General features: G+C 40.8%; 1 protein-coding gene across 1 annotated transcript; it reads right to left on the bottom strand.

Annotated features, from left to right (window-relative positions):
* Window positions 1-581: 581 nt before the first annotated feature.
* Window positions 582-23,497, bottom strand: CRTAP (cartilage associated protein). Its single transcript, XM_052694314.1, has 7 exons — window positions 22,990-23,497; window positions 19,374-19,523; window positions 18,581-18,752; window positions 15,780-15,908; window positions 13,638-13,783; window positions 11,964-12,047; window positions 582-1,311 (listed from the first exon to the last, which is right to left on the bottom strand). Exons 1-7 carry the CDS (start codon window positions 23,428-23,430, stop codon window positions 1,252-1,254), a joined length of 1,182 nt encoding a protein of 393 aa, XP_052550274.1. The 5' UTR covers window positions 23,431-23,497; the 3' UTR covers window positions 582-1,251.
* Between the last annotated feature and the right edge of the window lie 155 nt (window positions 23,498-23,652).

The following is a 23,652-nucleotide window of genomic DNA, read 5'->3' as shown; positions in this document are numbered from 1 at the left end:
CTCTCTGTAAATGCTCAGCAGAGCAGACACTATGCTTACACACCATGTGTAAGCTACAGAAGCAACAACTCAGCAAGACAGTTCATGCTTACCTTTTCAAAAACATAAAGCAGATGCTCTTTTGGCAATTCGTGTTCATTCAACTGAATTTGGATTTAGCCATAAAGGCAATGAATGTCCACCTCCCCTTGATGTAAAGTAGGTTGAAACAACTTGTAGGACTTAATTAAAAATAAGGTTAATGTAAAGGATAAAATCGTGGATCCTTTGAGGTCAGTGAGATTTCTGTTCTTCAGTACTCTTGTGCACTAACTCACTATTCATCTTCAACATATCTCTGGGGCATAAAAGTACTTCTGCAGAGTACTATCATTTAGTTAATAAAAATGTCAGGAATACACCTAAAATTGACTCAGTCTCCACCTGTACTTATTTTTGAATGAAAAATAGTCCCAGCAGAATAAACAAAAATCCATGCAAATGTTCTTCAAAAGAGGATTCTAAATACACAGCTTAAAATTACATTACACAAGATTGGCCCCACCTTGCACAGGAACCACAATTTGTTTCAACAGAAAGACTGGTAGGAAGTAGGAATTATTTATTGTTCAATTCTAAGTGACCTTACTTTCACGTGGAATTTCATTCAGTTTTAAGAAAGATCAAAAATGTTAATAGAATTCTTAAAGCAGTTTTTCGAAGCTCACCAGTTGTGCTTCATTAATCCTTTCAAGCTGTTTGAAGTCCTTGTTTGTTACCTGAACATCTGTGAGATGCACCGGGATTCAGTGTCACTTTATTTAATCATCACAGTCATATATATAAATAATACAATTACGTAGCTTAGAAAGTGTAGAAGAACTGTTATGTCATCCCTGGTTCATGATATGACAGAAGGTCTTCCAAATTTATCTGCACTGTTAAAGCATATGGCACAGCACTGGAACAAGGAATCTTAGTGTCAATCCAGAAAATAAGAATTGTCAGTTTTGTCGTGTTTGTGTAAAGAAAAGAAAGCTTGGGAGGAAAACTCATAAGCACCAATTCTGTAAAGGCACAGTGAAAACCCATGCTCATGAAAGAGCCAGTGCAGCACGGAGGTGATATCTGAGGGGTAGATGTGATGTGTTTTGGAGAGTAAAGGAACAGTTTTGAGGTATATCTATCTGGAACTACGAGTGACCAAAAACAATAATAAGGCACAATAGTGAGCGTTCACTTTCATAGAATACTTCATGGTGATTTCACTCATCAGGATTCATTCTTTTCTTCCATTTCTAACAACTCATCAAGGAATTCCACCACTTCACCCTAGAAAAGATTAAAATTAAGAAATAGGTTGTGTACTCCAAAATGAGTAGTGTTTACCATTAAAACAAACTGTAATAACTAGTGTCACATAAACTGTTTTTTAACACTTTGTACTAGCACAACAAGCCTATAAAATGCAAATAAATGGCCCATACAGGTAAACCACACATTCACTTACTTGCAAGGACATACAGACCTTAAAAGAAGAAAATGCTACACTCCATATTAAATCTTGTACTTTTTCAGGTATTTAAATAGACAACGAAATCCTCACATTTAGAAAGTAGACATATAAATGTTTAAAGCACCTGTTAAATTAGGAATTTGAAGGATTAAAGAAATAGGAATTAGAAAAAATGTTGAAATGCCATAAAAAATTGAAGCTTCAAAATTCAAAGAGAAAGTGTTTTGTAAACCATTAATTATGACTTTGCATCTCTCTCCTTCAGCAGTTCTTTGGTGTGCCCTTCAAAATACTTTCTCCATTTTTCACCTGTGAACATTCACATTTTACTTCAGAGCAGCAAAAACACGAAGAACCATAGATACTAGAATGTTTTCCATATTACAAACAATCTGCTTTTAAATTCAGTTCCATAATATTGTACTTACAACTTCCAACCTTCTCGTACGCTGTACCAACACAACGTAACAATCAAGCTTACTTTCTTTAAACTGCTTTTGGCATAGTCATATACCACAGACTTGTCTTCCTGGGGTTAGCCAAACTACCTTTGAGGATACTGTCCCCTCAGCTGGAGTTTACTGCCTTGCCATCCAAGCTACAGTAACTGAGCTACATCTCGTAGCCCAAGGTCACACCTTGAGCACTGTTTGAGCTGACTGTGACCATGCAGCAGCACCTCAGACTGCACAAAACTGACTGTAGCAGCTCATCTGCCTGCACCCTCAGAAATAGCAGTGTTTTCTTATTTCCCCTCCATGCACAGTTCAGGCACACTGATGTCTCAGCTTGTACATATTTTCACTTTTTGATACAACTGCAATACTGTGCTGTAAGAGAGACACAAATGGTCAGCTTTGAATTTCCAATCTTTTATTCTAATAACTACAGTGCTGTGTTAAAATGTTGTAATTTAAATTATGGCTTAAAAATCCAGTCCATCCTTTCTTGACATAATCCTCTGTGTTTTAAAAAGGTTACAATATGTAATTTAGCCTTTTTCCAGAACAAGTAGCAACTTTCTGATAGGGGAAAAAAAATTAAGATGTCTGATCAGTCCTTACTCTCAGATTAAAAAAAAAGTCAGAATTTAAAACAGTTGTGTTGAAAGAAAGTCAGCCTTGTTGGATTGCTCACTTTCATACCCCCTTCACCACTCAAGTCTAAGTCTTTGTCTACCAGGTTTTGGAGTCTGGTTAATGAAGGCTGCAAACAGTAATTTGTAACTCTAATTAAATTTTAAGCACGTTTCTATCTTGGAAGGTATTCGTTAGCAGAACAGCACCTTCCAGATACGTGCAGTTTCAGACTCAAAAGTTAACTGCTCTGTTTTGTGATAAGGAAAGAGCATTCTGTTTGAGGACAGTGAAAATAACAGGAAGAAATAGAGAAATTCTGTATTTTGACTACAGAGCAATTGCATTATGGATGTGGTGGTTAAAAGTACTAACAGCACATTTTTCAGACGTGACCAGCAAGGAGAGAAATAACAAGAACCAAGCAAACAAACAACAACAAAAAGAAATGAGAGGAAAGCCAGCGTAAGTAACTGCTGCTTTTGTTCCCCATTTCACAGTTCCATCTTAAAAGACTGTTGAGTTTTCACAACAGTGGTGGTTTTAGAAAGTCCTGAAGGATGGCAATTTATTTTGCTTTGAATTTATTCAAAACATCTAAATTTCCAGTTCAACAAAAACACAAGAAAAAATGCCAGAACTCTCATATTCTCTGCTTGTCTTCCTGATTGCAGGAAGTCTGGCTACTGGAAAACAGGAATTCAACATTTCTGCACGTTTTCTTTTGTTAGAAGTATTTGGATTGCCTAAGGAGCCCAATCACATGAGGAACTTAACACTGCTTCACAAATGCATATGAAGAAAATAGCCACATGGTCCAACAGTCGCTATGTAAGCCTTTGAAACAAAGGTTCAGAGGACTTAAGGACAAGTTTTCTAGCACAACTTCTAAAATAGCAGGCATAAACATGTAGTCTTCAAGGACTACAGAGATGCAGTCCCCACTAACTGTAAACTGACTTACCAGATTAGGAATGCACTTGTCTCCTGACAGGGCTCTCAAATCTAATTTGGACTGATTCTCTTACACCTCAGAATCACCATTTAATAAAAGAATAACAGATACTGAAAATGAATTCTTTGTTCAGTCCACCTGCAAAGACAACTCTCAAAAAGCCTGAGAGACAGGGTGAAGGGAGTAAGCATCGGGCTGTATGATCTAGAATAAAGTATAAGGAAGACACTGGGATGTCAATACTGTGACTTTAGTAACTCAGTCAAATGTGAACGTAATTCAATTTGAGATACTGTCACCTTCATCTGTAAGGTGGGATATTCCAGAAGACACAGGAGCTTGTATCACGCAAGAGAAGGCTCTGTGGAGACCTTACTGCAGTCTTTCAGTGTATAAAGGGAATCTCCAAGAAACATCAGGACAGACTCTTTAACGGGGTGTGTAATGGTGAGACAAGGGGAAACAGTTTTAAATTAAAGAGTAGGTTTAGATTAGACATAAGAAATAAATTCTTAACTCAGAGAGTGGTGAGGCACTGGCATGGGCTGTCAGAGAAGCTGTTGATGTTGCATCCCTGCAGATGTTCAAGGCTACACTGGATGGGGCTTTGGGCAGCCCATTCTAGTTGGAGAAGAGTCAGAACTAGATGGTCTTTAAGGTTTTTTCTAACCCATGATTCTATCCAGACATCTAATTTTTTTTTTTCTTCAGGCATGTTTTCAAACCAAGAAACTTGCAAGAGCCCAAAGTTTTAAATGTGAAAGGATGTTTAAAAAAAGAAAAGCTACACAACAGTATTTGAAATAAACTTGCCTGAAATCTCCAGAGTATGAAAGTCATCTTTAAAAGTGGGTGTGATAAGTCCTTTCTGTCTAATGAGAATTTTTGAGGAGTAAAAGAATTTGAAACATAGCTAGAAGGTGAAAATAGTTGCTTAAGCAATAAGCATCCAGAAAATATGCTGTAATGCAATTTAATATTTGCCTGTTGATTAGTTTTAAAAAGATGAATGATCGCTATCACAGTTAAAGACAAAAGATGTAGTTGAAATATTTTTGCCTGCACTTCACAGTAAGAATGTAAAACATCCAGACATTGAGCATACTGTAGTTGGCATCCTGGTGAAAGGTGATAATACTACATCAGAAGAGTTTATCACGTTGTCATGCTAACAGCTACGACCAGATTTATCACTGTTTTTGCTCTGTTAGTGCTCCCTTGACGCTGCATCAAACATTTTGCATGTCTGATGTCAGTAAATACTTCCTAGATGTTCATTCCAGGAGAAAACCTCAATGGTATCCCAGGTTCCATCAGAAGAGGGGAGGCCAGCAGGTGTGGGAGGTGACTGTCTCCTTCTATTCTGCCCTTGTGAAGCCCTATCTGGAATACTGCATCCAGGTTTGGGGCCCCCTACACAGGAAGGATGTGGAGCTTTAGGAGAGGGTCCAGAGCAGGGCCAGGGCCATGAAGATGATCCAAGGACTGCAGCATCTCCCCTATGAAGACAGGCTGAAGGAACTGCGCTTGCTCAGTCTGGATGAGAGAAGGCTATGGGGAGAACTCATTGCAATATTTAAAGAGATCTCATAACACATGAAGGAGATCAACTTTTTACAAGGGTGGATAGTGATAGGACAAAGGGGAACGGTGTTAAACTAAAGGAAGGGAGATCTAGATTAGATGTCAGGGGGGAGTTCTCTGCTGAGAGAATAGTCAGGTGCTGGAACAGGTTGCCTAAAGAGATTGTGGATGCTCATGGCTGGAGGTGTTTAATGCCAGGCTAGGTGGGGACCTGGGCAATCTGAGCTAGTACTTGATGTAGAGGTTGGCAGTGCTGCAGCAGAAAGGCAGCAGTGCTGCCTGTGGCAGAGGGGTTGGAACCTGATGGTCCTTGAGGTCCCTTCCAACCCAAGCCATTTGTGATTCTATGGCTCTAAGAAAAGCCTCCTGGGTACTTGTACCTGATAACTTCACCTTAGCTTTCAGACCTGGAATCGGAAAATGATTCTCTGGTATGATTTAAGCATTCAGTGTCAGAGACCTTTTCTTCCTACTTATGTAAATAACAATCACAACAAATTCTACATGTGAAGATGGCTGCAAAACTGTACTTTTTCCTGCTGACAACTACTACAGGGAACGCCAGCCATCCAGTTCTAATGCAGGTTATGTAAACGTACTGCTCAGACAGTGCTGATGCAAATCAAGGTTCTGCCCTTGATTGATGTGATGATACAGCGTGATGTAGCTGTCTGGCTGGTAGCTAGTAGGTCAATATGTGAATTCTGATTGAGTGTGGGGAAGGGCAGATTTTGCTGCTGATAAGTACTTAGCTGATCATTAGGCAGTTTACCACTGGAGACCACACATGCAGACTGCTTAGTCCACTCCTGAGAAGCACACCTTTATTGTGAGTTGTCCCTTCATCCAGTCCCTGCCTCCAGTTTTATCTGATGGCCAGAAGTATCTGCTGCGGGGGTGCGACTCTGTCAGCACTCCATGAGCTACCAACCTATATGACAAACCTCTTCCCTCTCTCCAACCAGGGTCTATCAGCAAAGTGGGAATGACAAGAGGAATGCATGGGAAAAGATGGACAGGTATAGCCTGAAATATGGGAGGATACTGAGTAGCAGCAGGGGAATGTTCCCAGGCAGGTGTGAGTGGTAGGAAGAATCAGACAAGCTGATCAACTGGAGCTTCCAGTTAGCTGTTAGATATGCAGATTGAGTGCCCTTGGCTTAGAGAAACAACTGGACAGAGGCTCAAACAGAAAGAACAAATTTTGCACTATAGTAATTCAAGGTCTTACAGTGGGTAAATGAATAGGTGGATAATAATAAATAATAGTTTTAAAAAAAAATTCTTCGTTAATGCTATACAAGCTAAGCCAGGCTACCAAGACTGGCACACTAGCTATTCTAAGAAAAGCTAAAGCATTTGAAAAAGTGAGTCCTAAAAAGGAGGAAAAATGCAGACCTCCTCACTACCACAAGCTGAGTGTCCAACACTAAGGCATGCATTTGGGCCAGGGGTTGTTACTGACCCTTTCTTAGGCAATATTAAGTGCTGCACTCACACACAAAAATTACAACCTTTTAGAAGAACCATCTGTATCTTGGAGATTACTTGCCAGCTATTAAAATAAACAGCAAAGAGGAAAAGCTCCCAATACGTGGCTCAGTTATAGCCCAGTTGAGACTGGTGGTCAAGCACCAACTTTTCTTTTGCCAGCTGCATTTAAAAATAGAAGCAACCAGTTGTTGTAGCAGTGTCTGTACTGCTCACTGACAGGCCCAGATGCTTGGCCCCTGGTTGCCAAGACTAAGTAAGCACTGCCTCCTGCATAGCAAATATTAATCATTCATAGGCCCTTGCCTCTAAATACAATCTTTCCTGTCCTTTCTTAGTGTGGGCTGGAAAGTTCTGGGAAAAATAGCTTTCATGTGACAACCCACACTCTCCTTGCAGATTAGCTGATGGCATTTTGTATAGGGATTCCACATGCAGTGCAGTGCAATAGCCTGTTCCCTAGGGAAGTAACAGAATATTAACATAATAGCTTCCTAGAATGAGTTAAGATCTACAGAAAAATACTGTTATGGACATAAACTCATGCCTGACTGGTATCAGTGGACGAGAAAGGAAAAGCCTTTATTCTCACCAATCTCAGAAACTGAGACTGAAGAGACAATATGCAGAGAAAGAATTGCCTAGATCTCTGTTTCCTTATAATCTGTGACCTAAAAGGAAAATACTTATCTGACAAAACGTCCCCCGAGTGTCTTTCCCAGCCAAAAAAAAATTGGATTTGGCAAAAGTTGGAAAATAGTAATTACTGAAAACTTGTTAGTGAGACTAACAAATTTGATTCTCTTATGTATCAGGTGTAGGTGTCTATGTTATGGTAGCAGGAAAGTTTCTCTGTGACAAGAGGCCAGGGGCTGCCCTGGAAGTCAGGAGTAAGTATCCTCAAACTCCCTAACTAATTTGAGTAATTAATGAGAACAGCAACACAGTTAAATTCACAAAGACCAGCAGATTTTGTCCTTTTTTCTTAAGTCTTCAAGGACAAATAACTATTTTGCAAGAGGAAAGACAAAGGTTTGATACGGTTGACTGAGGAAGATGCGCTTTGCAGGCCTGAGGGATGCTGTACACTCATAGCATGTAGCCAACCAGCTCTTGATATTTTAGATGGAGCATTATTTCAGGATAACAGTAATGCATGTGTCAATAAGTGGCTCAGCCGTGGTGCCTGAAAGGTTTATTCAGCCTTCAATCACAAAAAAGTTCCTTGATCTAACCTTCAGTTAAAACATGAGAGTTCAGTGTAACCACTTTCCAGGTTCTCTATGAGCACTAAAGGCCAGACTTGACATTCCTTGCATTCTAGCAGGGAAAAAAAACCCTCAATTATTTGCTCAGAAAAATAATTTGGTCCTTCACTTGTTTATATTTCAGATGCTCAGTCAACAGTCTGACCCACTGTCATATGCTTTTAGTGATTTTTTTTTTTAATTTTAAAAGAATTTAATTATTCCCTATGTCTGTGTTAACTGCTTCTTTCAAATATTTTTCCATTTCATTTTTTATTGCATATTCTGAACATAAATTGTTCTCTCCCGATATATTGTAGGAGACTGCAGTACACTGCAGTGATTACAATATTTTACAGTAATCTAATAAGCGTGCTTTCCTCTTAACATTTTTGTTATGCCTATAAAACATGAGTCAATTCAATTTCAAAGCAACTAGAAAACACTGCTCCCACTGCACTGAAAACAAGTCTTCTAGTGGCTTTGTTTCTAAACTCAGCTTATGCTCTTTTTGCCACTTTCTTTTGTACACAGAGCCTTAAGCAAATTGGTGCAGGTAAAAGTTCTTCTCAATTTCTTATCTAATCCCGCCACTTAAGCCCTAATAAGCTTCCCATTGTAGCTGATTTAAATGGAAGGAGAAATGACTTAGACTGCAGTGTAATTTCAGTGGTAAAACAGCAAGAGGGAAAAGACACTTCTGAAGAGAGGTAGGATCTCCAATAGAAAACGGTAATGAAAAATAATCTCTTTTTTTTCTTTAAAAACTGATATTGAACAGGGTCCATAACAATCTCAGTTAACTACAATTTCTCTTTTAAACAGCTGCCACCAGCTTTTATCAGTGGAGCCATGCTGTTGTAGCTGTGTAGGTCTGAGGTCAGGGCAGGGTTTACACATCTGCATTTACAACTTGCTGTTATGAGCACACTTGTATAAATCATTTGAAAATATATAAAATGTGAGTTAATAAAGCAAAAAATATGTTGTCAGTGATTTCTGAACAGAAAAATAGGCTGAATTCAGATTATAATTTGCAACCAGTAGTCTACTGGGCACTCCTGCCTTGATGCTATTCCATGTCTTTCCACTCAACACTCACACTCCTCTGCATCATATCTAGGCATGAGACATCTAAGTCTCAGCTGTTGTACAGGTGGAAGGGCACACGATCAACAGTGAAGAAGAGCAGGATGCCAAAAAGAAAGAAAGAAAAAAAACACAACAAATGGACCAGGGCTGCCAGCAATTTTTCACCTACTGATTATGTACTGAAAGAAAAATGACACTACTGGATCATCTCAGCCAAATATTTGTGGTTCCTATGTAATTTTGAATAGGTAAGTAGCTATCCCTGAAAAAAAAAAAAACAAGTCCTCAAGAACACTGAATCTATGCGCCAGAAACTTGTCTCCTGTAATTAGTGTAATGTTGAAGTTATATCTGCACTAGCTGAATATCTGGCTCTTAATGGCTCATTTTGTTATTTACATCTGTGCAGTACTGGGAGTTAAAACTATTAGAGCTTTTATGTGTTACACAGCTGAGCAGAAATCAAGAAGCTTGAATATCTACAGGCAACTAAGATGACAACACCGTGTAATGCTCTGTTAGCTTCGCTGTGGAAAACTCTTTAAAGATATATAATAATTACTTTTAAGAAAAAATTATTTGTTGGTGCTAATATTCTCTGTCACCTCTACTGTGTTAAATGTTTGAACTGAAGTTTTTCATTTCCTTGTGGAAAAACATTAGTAAAGTAACACGAACAGCACAGTATTTCTTGTAGCATCATATGCAAAAATCATTACTATGTGTTCCAGCCTCTGTCATTACTGCCATGTATTACTGGAAGAAGCTACAAGTTCTCACTTGCTTTGCTAATGGGATTTAAAAAGACCCACGGATGATCTGAAATATAGGGGGACTGCTAAGTTTGAATAAAGTAAGATTCTCCATTTAAGAATAAGGACATATATAAAGAGATCCTTTAGCTTCACTCAAAGAAAGAGAACGCTTTTTTTCCTTTGATTATTTTATAGGTTTGTTGGCCCACCAGCAACACAGAGACCACAGACAGCAAAGATGGAGCACAGAAACTCACAAAAGGCACAGTCTATGGATCAAGTGGTTTGAAAGAACTGCGTCCACTAGAAACAGAGGTTGCCTCCCTCCTTGACAATTTTTAATAAAGCTTTTACTGTAACACTTTATCTGAGTTTTTCATCAATTTTCCGCATTCCCATGGAATAAACTTTTCTATCTGTGCCAGTAGAAATATTAAAAAATATTCCATTTATACTACCGTGCCCTGCCCATGCAGCAAAAACTACAAGGTAGCGATTTTATCTCTGTGCTATTCCTGCTCTGTCTGGACTCCCTGGAAGGCTCCTGCAGCCAAGAAGAAGCTTTGGTAGCCAGGGATTTATGAGTTCACTACCAAAATCCAGAGCCAAGCCAGAGGCATGGACAGCCTCCATCTCTCCTAGGTTCTTCGGTCCTGTTAAGGGAGAGCACAGAAGCCCTTCAGCTTTTCTCCAGGAAATGAAAACGATAATTTTTCTAATATGAAGAGTGTGAGGTAAGGATGTAGGTGGCACGGCCAGGCCCGCTAATTCTGTTTGTTTAGCCCAAATGTAGCCCAGGGTAATGACACTTCCTTCACACTTCCCCAGATGTTTAACTGACGTTTCCACCGTACAGCCCTTCTGTAGACTGCAAGGTCATTTATTATTGCACTCATGAAATGGACTACAGGAACCAAAGCCAACAAACTTTTTTTTTTTTTCCTTGTATTAAAAGCTTGAGATTGAAGACTGTGTTTATAATTCCCTCTTCTAACAACATACAGGGAAAGTCTTCAAAATAGACCGCATTCCTCCTTCCTTAATTACTCATCCCTTTGTTTTGGAGTAGCAGATGTGAAAGAAGGAAAAAATTACAAATGAAGTTTATGTCTACCATAAGAAAACATTATGAACATAGCAGAGTGTTTGCCCAAAACAACAAGGGAATATAAAAAAGCACTCAAGAATTTACACACCCTGATTGGAAACCCATATAGACTAGTTCTCATCTAAGCTTAACCATATAATGAGAATATTAAACTGTCCTTCAGAGACATTTATTATAATGGAAAGACTTAGCAGTCTTCCTATCATCTCATAACCTTGTAATGGAATTTTACATAAAGAGTTGTTTTCAGGTCACCAGCATACTGAAGGCAGTATAGACATATTATTACTTCTCCCTTATGAAATATTATCTCTACCTATGTGCTGGATAAAATAAAAAGTGAAAACATGATAAAATTTTATAACATAAACCGTTTCTTTTCTTTTTGATTGTAACTAAAAAACACTGTAGCATTGTTCACAAGTATACTGCCCCGTGCCATGACTGAACACACTGCTTTGACAATGCCAGCGATGGAGTATTTAATCATTTAAACATTTTTTAAACATTAAAATGAAAGGTACTGAAAACAAAACAAGATGCAACTCAAATTCATGACATATTTGAACTTCAACTGATGGAGACAAAGAAACAATCTTTCAACAGTTTAACTACTTTTTCCACATAAGAAAACCACTTTACAAATTTCAAGCCTAATATTATATGTTACTTGGCCATGAATTCCAACCATTTCAGATGCAAGACTGGGTAACCAAAATGTTACAGTGAAAAAGAAAATAAGGGGTAACAGGACGTCCCTGTGATAAAATGATAGTTCAGATAGGGACTTCTGGACAAAATCATGAGGATTTTAAAATGTACCTTAATGTTTCAGAAAGAAAAAGAAAAATGTTTGGTTTAAATACACATACAACTTCTCTGCCCCCTGGTGTTATAGCTTGCAAAATTAATTTCCTTTTGGGGGCTGAGTGCATTATAATTACCCTTGCTTTAAAATGTGATGTGAGTGGTCTACTGCTCTTTGGGTTTGTTTCCTGTATTCATTCACAAAAGAAAAAATTATGATAAATTGGTCACAGTTACCAGAACAACTTCTCTATAGTACAGAAAGCCTGGATTTCTAATTACTTATTTTAATGTAATTACTGTTATTCGGGTTTGGCTTTTTCAAATCACGATTTTCTGTCTAGAAAACTCACCTCATCATCATCCATTAGATGTTCCTTTGCAAATTCATACATTTCCAACTGGAGTGTGGTTATGTTGTGATATCTAACTGCATCCTACAGAAAAAAAAATATATTAAATTTCTATGTTACTTGAAGGTAGTAAGACGGAGGAGTGTCATCACGTCATCTAGAACTATTCAAGTGAAGCTAGACCCAGATTTAGCAGAAGGCAGGTCTCAGAGGATTTAAAATGTTTGAGAAAGGAAACAGCAGAACAGCATACAGCATATCCAATGTCTTCTGCGGATCCTACTAAGCGTAAGCTCCACCGGTGTGAGAAGAACAAAGCACTCTCCTATTTCTCATGTTTCAAAGCATTGGCGAGTCTGAGGATAAGGAATGAGACTGCCAGAGCCAAGCAGCAAGCAGCCTGCGCCTGCATTCCAGTGGGCTTTGGATATGAGAAAGCTTCCATCTCCTTATGCGCTGGCATAAGGCGGCAGGCAGTTCTGGGAAAAAGAGACACTGAGGTATTTTGCATTGTAATGACTCACCATCCCAGCCTGTCTGGGAGTGGGAAATTCTGTATGGTCATCTACCTACCTGTCCCTCAGTTCCCTGGGTGTTTGCCTGGACAGCACAGGGTAGCTGCCACTCTCAGAACTGTGAATACCACCAGTAATATAATTTGACTATTCCATTTGATTCTTTTCAGGGAGGAAAACAGGAGATTTTCCCTTCCACAAGGACATCTGAAGCTCAGAGTTAAATGCTGCTGTCGCTCTGGTACCACTTTGTGAAAATAAACCTGAGACATTATGGTTTTCGGGGCAAGTGATTAGGACAGCAAGCAACTTCTTTTCATAGCAAGACAGATCAAAGTACAAGAAAATACAGCTGTATACATTTGATATTTAATATTTAAAAATTAAATTATCTGTAGCCCCAACTCCTGAGAAGTTATCAATGAAACATTCACAGTTACTGTGTAGGGCCCTTGTTCTGTCCTTTCTGCACATGGATGCCAAATCTGTTTGTGGTCTGCAGTTTTAAACTGCTGCTACCCCTCACTCCCACCAATGTCAAATATTGTCTCCAGTATGGTTACAAAGCACAGTTTTGTTCCCAACAACAGCAACAAAAGAATGGTCTCTTCCCTGCGTGAACTCAGACTCACAGCTGCTGCCTGAAAGAACCAAATGCATTTTCTCTGTATTCTGTTTCTGCTAGTCCTGCAGCACAGCCTTGGTTTCCAGCATGAGAATAAGGTGTGTTGCACATAACCTGACAGCTGCCCACAAACAAAAAATGCTTAACAGATGGAGTGGTACTTTTTACTTGAGCTGGCTGGCCTAAGAGGAAGGAAAGCATTATCAAATTATTTCATTAATCATTACATTCATTACCAAATTATTACAACTTATAAGGTATACATATGAATTGCTCCACAGTGTTGCTACAGATAAAGCAAGTCACCTAAGCAATGCACAGATATATGAGCTTAATGCCACACTAAGAACTGAGGGGTGCCTTTGGGCCAGCACTGGCCTCAGTGACTCAGGTGTCTGAACAAGCAACTCGGGAAAGACGACTTGATCATCAGCCTAAAGGGTGCCTGCTGTTGATGCAGCTTGGATAACTTAAATGACTCTTACATGGGAAAGTCATGCCCTAAGAAAAAGAAAAGGCACTAAATTCACTTACTGATCTGGGCTGAAAATCCTCTTCTTGAAGTCCCCATTTGTCTTTGTGGTATTGATAATAGACCATGTTCTGTTTCATTACTTCATCTTTCTGGTCAAAGAGAAGGTAACTAGCAGCACAAGAGGCTGCATTCTTCATGTCATTCACTAATTAACAGACAGAGAAACAAATCCACACGAGGTAAATAACCAAAAACATATTGCCACCTTTCCACCATCTGCGTTAAACATACATTAAAAAAAAAGGTTTCCAAAGGAGAATATGCTATATTTATGTTATGAAACAGGTAAGGTCATGATTCAGAAATGGAGATTTACCTGACAAAAGCTTATGGCTACAGGAGTCAATAAAGAGAGCAATCCAAATTACTTGGCTTCCCTAAGAACTACCTTCTTTGTAGGAAAAATGGGGATAACTTACCATTAACATGGAAGATAGTTTTCCTATGGCATTATTTTCTCATGGTGGTTTTCTAAGATAATCCTAACCAAATGTCTCTCCCAGCTACAGAACCAGTGAGGCATCAACCCACAGCTTGGAGATGCCTACTGTGGGACTTCTTAAAGAAACAAATAAACAAATTTAAAAAAATCCACTTCATTTTACTTGGATTGACAAAGATGGAAGAGTCAATATTTTTAGGCATAAAAACACGCAAAAGTCATTAATGTCTTGGCTGTGCCTTTCCCTTGGTGTTGGAGCCTGGAAGAGCAGCACTAAGGGCTAAATATGTTCTTAACAGTGCAGGAAGTTCCCCAAAAAACCACAAAATTCATTGAATGATGTACTTATCAAAATGAATAAGCACTGTGCACCAGAACACTATCATTTCTGTTTGCTATGTGGTCCTCTCTTTAAAATGCATGGAGCCTCATGTGCTCTATTCTAATGAGACTATAAGAATCCACTAGGAAAAAGAGAATGGTATGAAATACTCTGCAGGTTTGTCTCTGGCAGAAATTCTGAATAATAAATTGAGAATTTAGTATTCATTCAGTAGGTACTGCTTTGTTAAGTGTGTTACCTTGAGGTCACAATCTTTCTTACTGAAGGAACTAGGTCTGTTCAGTCTGGGGAAAAGGAGGCTGAGGGGAGACCTTATTGCTCTCTTCCAATATCTGAAAGGTGCTTACAGCGAGAGCAGGGCTGGTCTCTTCTCACTGGTGACAGGATGAGGGGAAATGGCCTCAAGTTGCACCAGGGTAAGTTTAGGTTGGATATCAGGAAAAACTTCTTTACAGAAAGGGTTGTTAAGCACTGGAATGGGCTCTGTAGGGAGATGGTTGAGTCACCATCCTTGCATGTGTTTAAAAACCATCTGGATGTGGTGCTCAGGGAGGTGATTTAGTGCAGGGTTGTTAGAGTTTGGGTGGTATGGTTAGGTTGTGGTTGGACTTGATGACCTTTAAAGTCTTTTCCAAACTGAGTGATTCTATGATTCTATGATTCTCTCTTAATGAATAAGTAAGAAATTTAAGAATAAAGTTCTTGTTAGAAGTTCAGCTGCTTAACCATGTGGGTCCAAAAGCTTGGTCACCTCTTTTTTATTTCTACATACGTGTATAGAATCCATCAGTGCCACTGCATGCATTCTAGTATATAGGAAGTGGCTGACACTATTTACCCTAAGATGTCATATTATGAGTTGCTTCATAAAGGTGTAAGAGCTGGTGTATTACATATTTTATCATAAAATACATATGGTGAACATTTAATGTTTATATGAAATTCTGAAAAGTCCAAGTAAATTGTGCTGGCAGCAGGTACAGAATGAGGGGTGGTGATGTGTCAGATCACACTTGCTCTGTAACTGTCACAACTTTCCAGCACTCAAGTAGAGATCAGTCACAAGAAAAAATATCTTAAAACAAACGGATTTGCCTGGGCAGAATTCAATCTCTATGTTTAGAAATTCACTTTATCATGAACAATTTCATGATCCAGGGATCCAACATGCTCATCTCCCATGTCTACAGTTATATACTGAGAAAAAGATATGGAGCATCTCAGACTTACAGCCCCAGCACAGGCAAAAATGCAGATTATGGAGATCACTATTATTTCCAAACCATAAAAAGACAAGGAATGGAAGCTCTCCCACATCATCCCAACGTTATTTAAGTCCATTAAATCACTACTTACATTTATAATACGCAAACTGTAAGTAATGGTACATGGTGGCCACAAATTTCTCAACAACAAAGCCTCCTATAATGGGTGTCAGATTACTTTCACACTGCACTTTGCATGCAAGGACTTCAATATAATGATCTAGAAGGAAGAAAACAGCAACACGGGATATAAGTAGAACACACTGTTACAACCCTTCCCAGTAGCTACCCATCAAAATTTGGCCTTATAATGTTTAAGTCTTGTGCATCTGAAGCTTGCTGCCTGGAATTACTGAAGTACATCTCCAGTGCTGGCATTCAGCCCTTCTGGTAAAATCAGTAGGATCAGCGTTTCAAGGATATCAAAACTACAATTCCAGATAACTGAGCAGTTAGGTTTCACTGACACCTACAGGCAGTCTGTGGTGCTAGGTTTTATACAAAGCATTGTGGAGTACAGTGTTATTAGCAAACTATGAAATGAGCAATGGTATTTCTGAAAGCCTTTGTAATTAAACTGAATTACTGCATAATTAAGGTCTGCCTTAGTACAGTGGTATCACAGAGAAAGACACCAGGTGATTGCAAAATAAACCTCTAGAGATGGCTGCATTTCATGCCAGATGTTTGGATGTTCTAAAAGACATGGATATGCTGCACACTACAGAAAAACTTTAATCCAGAAAGGTTTAAGGTTACATGCCTTCTCAGTTTGAAAAATTAGGTACGATGGGGTGGGGCTAGAAGTGATTTTATCTTCAATATCTGGTCATGAGCCAGCAGTGTGCCCTTGTGGCCAAAAAAGGCCAATGGCCTTTAAAAGAGCGTGGCCAGCAGGTCAAGAGAGGTGATCCTCCCCATTTACTCTGCCCTTGTAAGCCTCATCTGGAGTACTGTGTCCAGTTCTAGGCTCCCCAATACAAAAAAGACAGGGATCTCTTGGGAAGAGTCCAGCGGAGGGCCACAAAGATGGTGAAGGACCTGGAGCATCTCTCCTATGGAGAAAGGCTGAGTGAACTGGGTCTGTTCAGCCTTGAGAAAAGAAGACTGAGGGGGGACCTGATCCAGGTCTATAAATATCTAAGGTGTGGGGGGCAGAGTGGTGAGGCCGAATTGTTTTCAGCAGTGTGTGGAGACAAGACAAGGGGAAACAGCCACAAACTGCAGCATAGGAAGTTCTGCACAGATGCACACAAGAACTTCTTTATGGTGAGGGTGACAGAGCACTGGAACAGGCTGCCCAAGGGGGGTTGTGGAGTCTCCTTCTCTGGAGATGTTCAAGACCTGCTTGGACAACACCTACTTGTGCAACCTGGTGTAGGGAATCTGCTTTGGCAGGGGGGTTGGACTCAATGATCTCTGGAGGTCCCTTCCAACCCCTACGTTTCTGTGATTCTGTGATTCAAGAAAATATCTTCCAAGAAAGCCTTCCATCAAAGAATTCCATTTTCAGGACATACATACAGTATTTGAAACTGCCCACATCATGCAGTACTTCTACCTTTCTGTCTCACCACTATTGCTGGAACAGTCTTTTCCTTCCTTCCATGGAGGAGGAGCACTGACAGTAAGTGCTAGTCATAAATGAGCACTGACAAATATACAGACATCCTTTACAGTGGTTTGGAGGTGATCCAAACCACGGGGGGTGTTTCATGGTTTAGTGTTGTATGGGAACTGCTGAATCACGGCCTGAAGAACCTCTGATGACCACCTGAGGCGAGCACTGAGTCAGCCCTGGGAGCACAGGTGAAGGCAATTCAGCTGTGTGATGGAAGGGCTGGAGCCTGGCTGCACCTCTCCTAGACCCATTTAAGAGCTGACTGCTTGTGGGAAGGATCTCTTCTGGAGATTCCTCCTTTGGAGCTTTACAGTGAGCCCAGGACAAGGGTAAGTACTCTATCTATTCTTTCTTTGGTGTAATAACCTGCTTAGACAAACTCTCTTATATTTCATAATTGTAACATCTGTATGTTCATTGATTATAAACTGTTTATTCATTTTCCTCCACTCCTTATCTACTTTTCTAGGCACTTGCCACCTTTGCTGAAGTAATGCTTGAGGAAGCAGTAGCTATTCCATATTAGCAGTACAGGTAGATATTTACTACTATGAGCTATCACGGAGCTGCCCTTTCTTTAAATTTCTTTACAAAGCATGCAGGCACTCTTCACAAATATGCTGTCAGTAGCACTCAGCTCAGTGCACTGGAGAAATGCCTTCTTTCATTACAGAAGTGCACAGGAAATATGCATGTGCTATTCTGACACTTAAAAGAGGAGGCACTGCTTTCTCATTAAAAAGCATTTTTTTTTAAGCTATGCTCTTAGGAAATCTCATTTGCTAGAGAACTTTCCTTTTACTGAAGGAAAGATAAAAAATAACAAACTTGATGCATACTTTTTTCATAAATATTACAACAGTGGTACACGAACCACAAAGCAGATTTTGAAGACTAATTGCTGAGCATCAGAGACAAATTGATATTGAAATTATGGTCAAGAGGTCTGTCTGCTTAGCAGTTGCTAGCTGGCTGGAACAGGTGTTACTTACATGTGTGTGTTATCCTGACACTCTTGATATCCAAGTTAATGTAAGAACTCTGTTTCAGTTTTCTGACAACACTCACTTATGTTACTAAGCAGAAAAGTAAACCACAATTCAAACACTTTTCAGTGAATCTAATAACCTGATATTGGCCCAAACTAAACAGGGGGCACCATGAGCAGCTCCCATTGCAAACTAAGGAAGGAGGACTTAGGTAGCTGATCCTATGGATGAAACTGAATATACTTTCAGGACTTCTTTCTTGACTGTTTCCTAAGTACTCACCTGCAATGGAGAGATAGAAGTCTTTAAAATCTTTAATCTCTCGGGAGCCTTCACAGGCTGCTATACAGTCATCGTAGGCTTTGAAGAAATCAGGAAGAGCCAGTTCCATATCTGAGATGGATGTTCTCCAGTTGTCACCATTGTATGCTCTCACAGCCCTGACAAAGAGATTCTGAAAAATCGGCAGGAATGAACTACCAGTAAGTGACCTGTGGAAAGCTGTGTGTAAATTCAAATACAGTAAGTGGTATCTCAGCATTTTTGAATTACTAGATAAGCTGTTATCCTATTAATATGAAACAGATGATGAACAGATTTTTATCAGATATTTCCTACATAGTTGAGTATGTAGCTCCATTTTAGACAAACTGGAAAAGCCTGCTGGAAAAAGATAGTGTGATTCCAAAGAGCATGTTTTGAGATGGTGATTTTCAGCAGTCTTAACATAAAAAAAAAAAAAAAAAAAAAAAACCACAATTTTAAGCTGTACCTCTGCAGCACTTGCAGAGTTTGAATAACTCCATGTACTTGCTTAATTCCATTAGCTATCTGCATGTAGTAGCTTTCAAGTATGCCACTCCACATCATTTGCTGTGACTTATGGAACAGTGAAAAGCAAATGATGTAAGAATTATTGCAGGCATTAAAAAAGAGGAACAGAGATGTCTGAAGTATCTAACAAGATAAAAAAAAAAAGGAGAGGTAGGAGCTGAGAACGTGTAAGTAAATTACATCTTCAAATCTCATGCAGTAATGGAATGGTTCCAGAAGACTGAACTGGGAATAAACATACCTCATAAGGCTTTGTCTCCAAGTCTTTAATGTGCTCCTCAGCATCAGGTATGCTCTTATAGTAGGCCATATTTCTTTGCATCATTTCATCATCTGGATGCTTCAGAAGAAACGTGTGAGCTGCTGCAATAGCTTTTGGAAGGTTATTAGCCTAAACATGAAAATAGGGGGAGAGAAGGGGGGGAGGGGAGAAAAAAATATAAGATTCCTGAAGGATCTATTTTTGCAAGCTTACCAGTGCTAAAAACACATTCTCAGCAGAGACAGTGGTACAGTGAAGCTGATACAATACTTCTCAGCTTACTACTAGCTGCACCACTATGAACACTTCATTTTTTATTTTTTTTTAAAGGCTGTTATTGTTGCAAATAGTATAAATGATTGTAAGTTAAAAGAACACTTCTGCCCTTCTCACTTCTCTGTTCATAAAGCTGACGATGCATAAAATTGTTACTCATGTGTAGGATTAATCACACAGCAATTACTGATGCCCAAGTATGGAATCATCACTTACCTTCTCTCTGTGGTGTTTATGTAGCCTATTTGTCTAGCAGCATGCAAGACATTGCTATGATAATATACCATCCTGGTGCTGTTACGAAGTTAAACAGCAGGTACTTGTTCAATAACTGTTCTAATGTTCTACATGATTTTTTGTACTGGATTTTAAACTAAATTTAACCTCTGTATCAGAAGTATACATTACTCATATACATATTTACATCTACATTTGTATGTGTATTTTTAATATTTTATGTAAGCATAACTTCCCAAATACATATCATATACCCATTTATATAGAGAGTGACAGTGGAAGTAAAAGCCTTAAGTACTAGTGAAATGTTAAGCACTTCTCTTGTAAGCTGAGATCCAGATCAGTCCATCCAGCATAGGTGCTACTGAGTTCCATTAAACATCTGAAATAGCTTATGGCAGTGTATATATAAAACCATGAGCAAGAATTACAAGCATGTATGCACACACACACACACTCATCCATTTGCATCCGTAAAAGGCAGCTTTTCATTTCAGAGGAAACCTGAGAGACTGTCACACCAGAAGAAACGCTCTGACCCTAAGACGAGCGCTCACTGCTGTGCTGCAGTAAGTACCAATGCAATGGGATCACGCCAGCTGCATTTCCTGCTGTCCCAAAACTATGCACTTCTAGCCAGCCCACATGCTGCTGAATGTGCAGGGAAAGCACTTTCATCAAATGCCCGAGTTCTCCCATGCTTAATGCTTTAACCCTATTTGCTGGGAAGCTTGCCAATCTCTCATCTTCACTTGGTACATTATTTACTCTTGATTGTAACTTTCATGCTAAAAGTGAAAGTGAGTGAGGGGGAAAAAGAAAGCTGTGTAGAAACACATTCCTATGTAAACTCAGTGGCTACCAGGCAGCTCCCTCCAGAGGAGCAAAAGCAGCACAGGAACATCTGCTCCCAGGATCATCTAAGACGTGGCAAAATTTCACTCCTGAACCCACTTGAAAAAATATGTGCTCACTCAAAAAAAAAAAAAAAAAAAAAAATAATCCATAGAGTGTTTCTCTATGCCTTCTTTCTGTATTATATGTGATATTATGGAAGAAGGAAAAAAGCGACACACCCTTCTTCAGAAAACTACCAGCCAAGAAAAAGTCCTCTGCAGGCAGCAGTTTGTATTTTTAGAAGGCCCATTCAGAGCTCTCCAAGTGAGTGATGAAAGCTCAAAGCTGGACTACAGTATAAAAACAAAGGCAATATAAACGACAGCACTGATCAGAGATACACCAAACTGCTGTTTACAGACCTACTGCAAATGGGGCTGGAAAACAGCTTAAAGGCACACTCACATTCAAATCATTCACATGTCAGAAACAGTACATAGGAATTGTTTTTTGCTCCATGACCGTTCCTGATGTGGTGCAATCATAGCCACATTTGTATGTACTACAGGGGGAACAAATAAAGAAAGACAATAAATGGAAACATTTGTGGTGGTGTCATTTTGGTATATGGCTTTGAGTTAGCAGTGCCTACCATTCAAAAGAAATGTCTCATTTGGTACCTTCTACTCTCCATGTGAAGAAACTAAAGCATACTAAGGTAAGTTCTTCTGTACAGCCTTTGGGGTAGCTTCAAATGCTCAGAACTAGGCTGGTGTGATGCTGCTCATCGTGTGATACTAGGTGTGTATGGATACTGATCACTGATGTTCTGTGAGACTGTTTCCCTGCTTTGGTTTATATAACTTGTGAAAATAATTTCAAATTTCCATATGGGAAAGACATTCCTACAAATATGACATAGCAACAGTTAGTAAGATGTGTATGTTTTAAGCAAAGGTCACAGAAGGAATGCACAAGCACACAATCTCATATAATGAATACTGGGCTACACTAGGACCAAATCCCTAAAAGAAATGGCAATCCATCCAAACAAAAGAGGTCAGCTTGCTTTCTTTCCTCACAGATACTGCATTTATTTGGAATGCAAGTGACAGCAAATTTGAGGGAATGGAATGAGGGCCCTGGTTTAGAGAACAAAAAATGAAAATGTGGAGTGGGAAAATAGAAATAGAATAGTGAAATAGATCCTGGTGGATCTTGTCATCCAGGAGGATGACAAGAAGCTAGAGAAACAAGAGTGAATGTGGTGGAAGTGGTGCTCCCAGTCCTGGGTGGCCCAAGAGCAAAAGGCAAATAACATTCCAGGGCTGGCATTAGTGCTACACTCCAGCAGCCACTTCTATAAAATCTATAGAATCGTTAAGGTTGGGAAAGACCTCCACCATCATCTAGTCCAACCATCAGCCCATCATCACTACGACTGATAACCACATCCCTCAGTGCCACATCCACACGGTTCTTCTACATCTCCAGGGACGGTGACTCCACCACTTCCCTGGGCAGCCTGTCCCACCACCTCACCAACACTTCCAAGAAGAAAAGTTTCCTTATATCCAATTTCAATCTTCCCTGGAACAACCTGATGCCATTCCCTCCCATCCTATCACTGTTACCTGGGAGAAGAGGTTGACCCCCACTTCACCACAACCTGCTTTCAGGTGGTTGTAGAGATCATGCAGTTCTCCCCTGGGCCTCCTCATCTCCAGACTGAACAGTTCCAGTTCCCTCAGCCATTCTTCGTAAGACTTGTGCTTCCAACCCTTCAACAGTTTTGCTTTATGCCTTCCTTTGGATGTAACAATGCTAAAGCAGCGCAGGCACTGTGCAAGCTACATGCTGGGGGCTGCTGTGACTGCAAGAATGGGATCAGCAGGGGCTGAGTGAGAAACCTGGACATGCTGGAGGACAGGAAGCAGAAATGAGTGCTCGCAATAGCACAGTGGAGACTAAAAAGGTCTGAGGTAGGTTTTAAACTAAGTCATAAGACAGTAATGCAGGTGGGAAGATTGGATAGCTGGGGGTAGGAACAGCATGGCACTGGGATAAGGAGGCAGTCCAATAGCTCGTCTTGATGAGAACCGGACGTTAAAGCAGGGCTGCGCAGGCTGAGTGATGAGGAAGGAGCTGGGCAGTACTACGTGGACACACAGGCGTGTGACAGCGGCGACACGAGGCAGGTGTGAAGGCGGAGAGGAAGCCGGGGCGGCGCAGGGCCGGGCCTCACCTTGAAGTAGGCGAACTGCAGGTACTTGTAGGGCTCGCGGCGCTGGAACTCCTCGAGCAGCTCGCGGCCGGGCTGGGCCTGGCGGAAGGCGGGCAGCCCCTGCTTGCAGCGCCGCAGGCACTGCGCCCGCCGCAGCACGCCGGCCAGCAGGCGCAGCTCGGCCAGCTCCCCATCGGCGGGCGGCGGGGCGGCGGGCGGCACGGCGGAGCTGCAGTTGTGGTGGCAGAAGGCCTCGCTGTCGCGCAGCAGGCGGTACAGCCGCACGCTCACCTCCAGGTAGCTGACGCTCTCGGGCCAGTTCTCCGTGCTGTACTGGTCCAGGCCGTAGCGGTAGGCGGATTCCAGCGGCATCAGCTCGTCCCGCGGGAAGCTACGGAAGCTGTACCGCTCGAACTGCGCGACCGCCGTCGCCACAAGCGCCGCCAGCAGCGCCCGCCACATCGCTGCGCTTCGGGCCCGGCCGGCACCACGTCGCCTCGGCGGGGAGAGACGGAGCGCAGCGACGGGGCCGGGCGGGGCGGGCCGGGGGCGGGGGGCTGCGCGGCCGGGAGGGACCGCGTGTGGGAGGGAGGAACAGCCCGGTCTCGGAAGCTAAGCAGGGCTGGGGCCGGTTGGCGCACGGATGGGAAGCTGTTCGGAATCTGCGAGTTTGCCTGAGGACTT

The sequence above is a fragment of the Tympanuchus pallidicinctus genome, unplaced genomic scaffold (genome assembly GCF_026119805.1).
Source record: "Tympanuchus pallidicinctus isolate F22 unplaced genomic scaffold, pur_lepc_1.0 scaffold3, whole genome shotgun sequence".
NCBI classification, from domain to species: Eukaryota; Metazoa; Chordata; class Aves; order Galliformes; family Phasianidae; genus Tympanuchus; species Tympanuchus pallidicinctus.
Note: the sequence above shows the minus strand (reverse complement) of the source record. Positions and strands in the feature narration are given on the sequence as shown.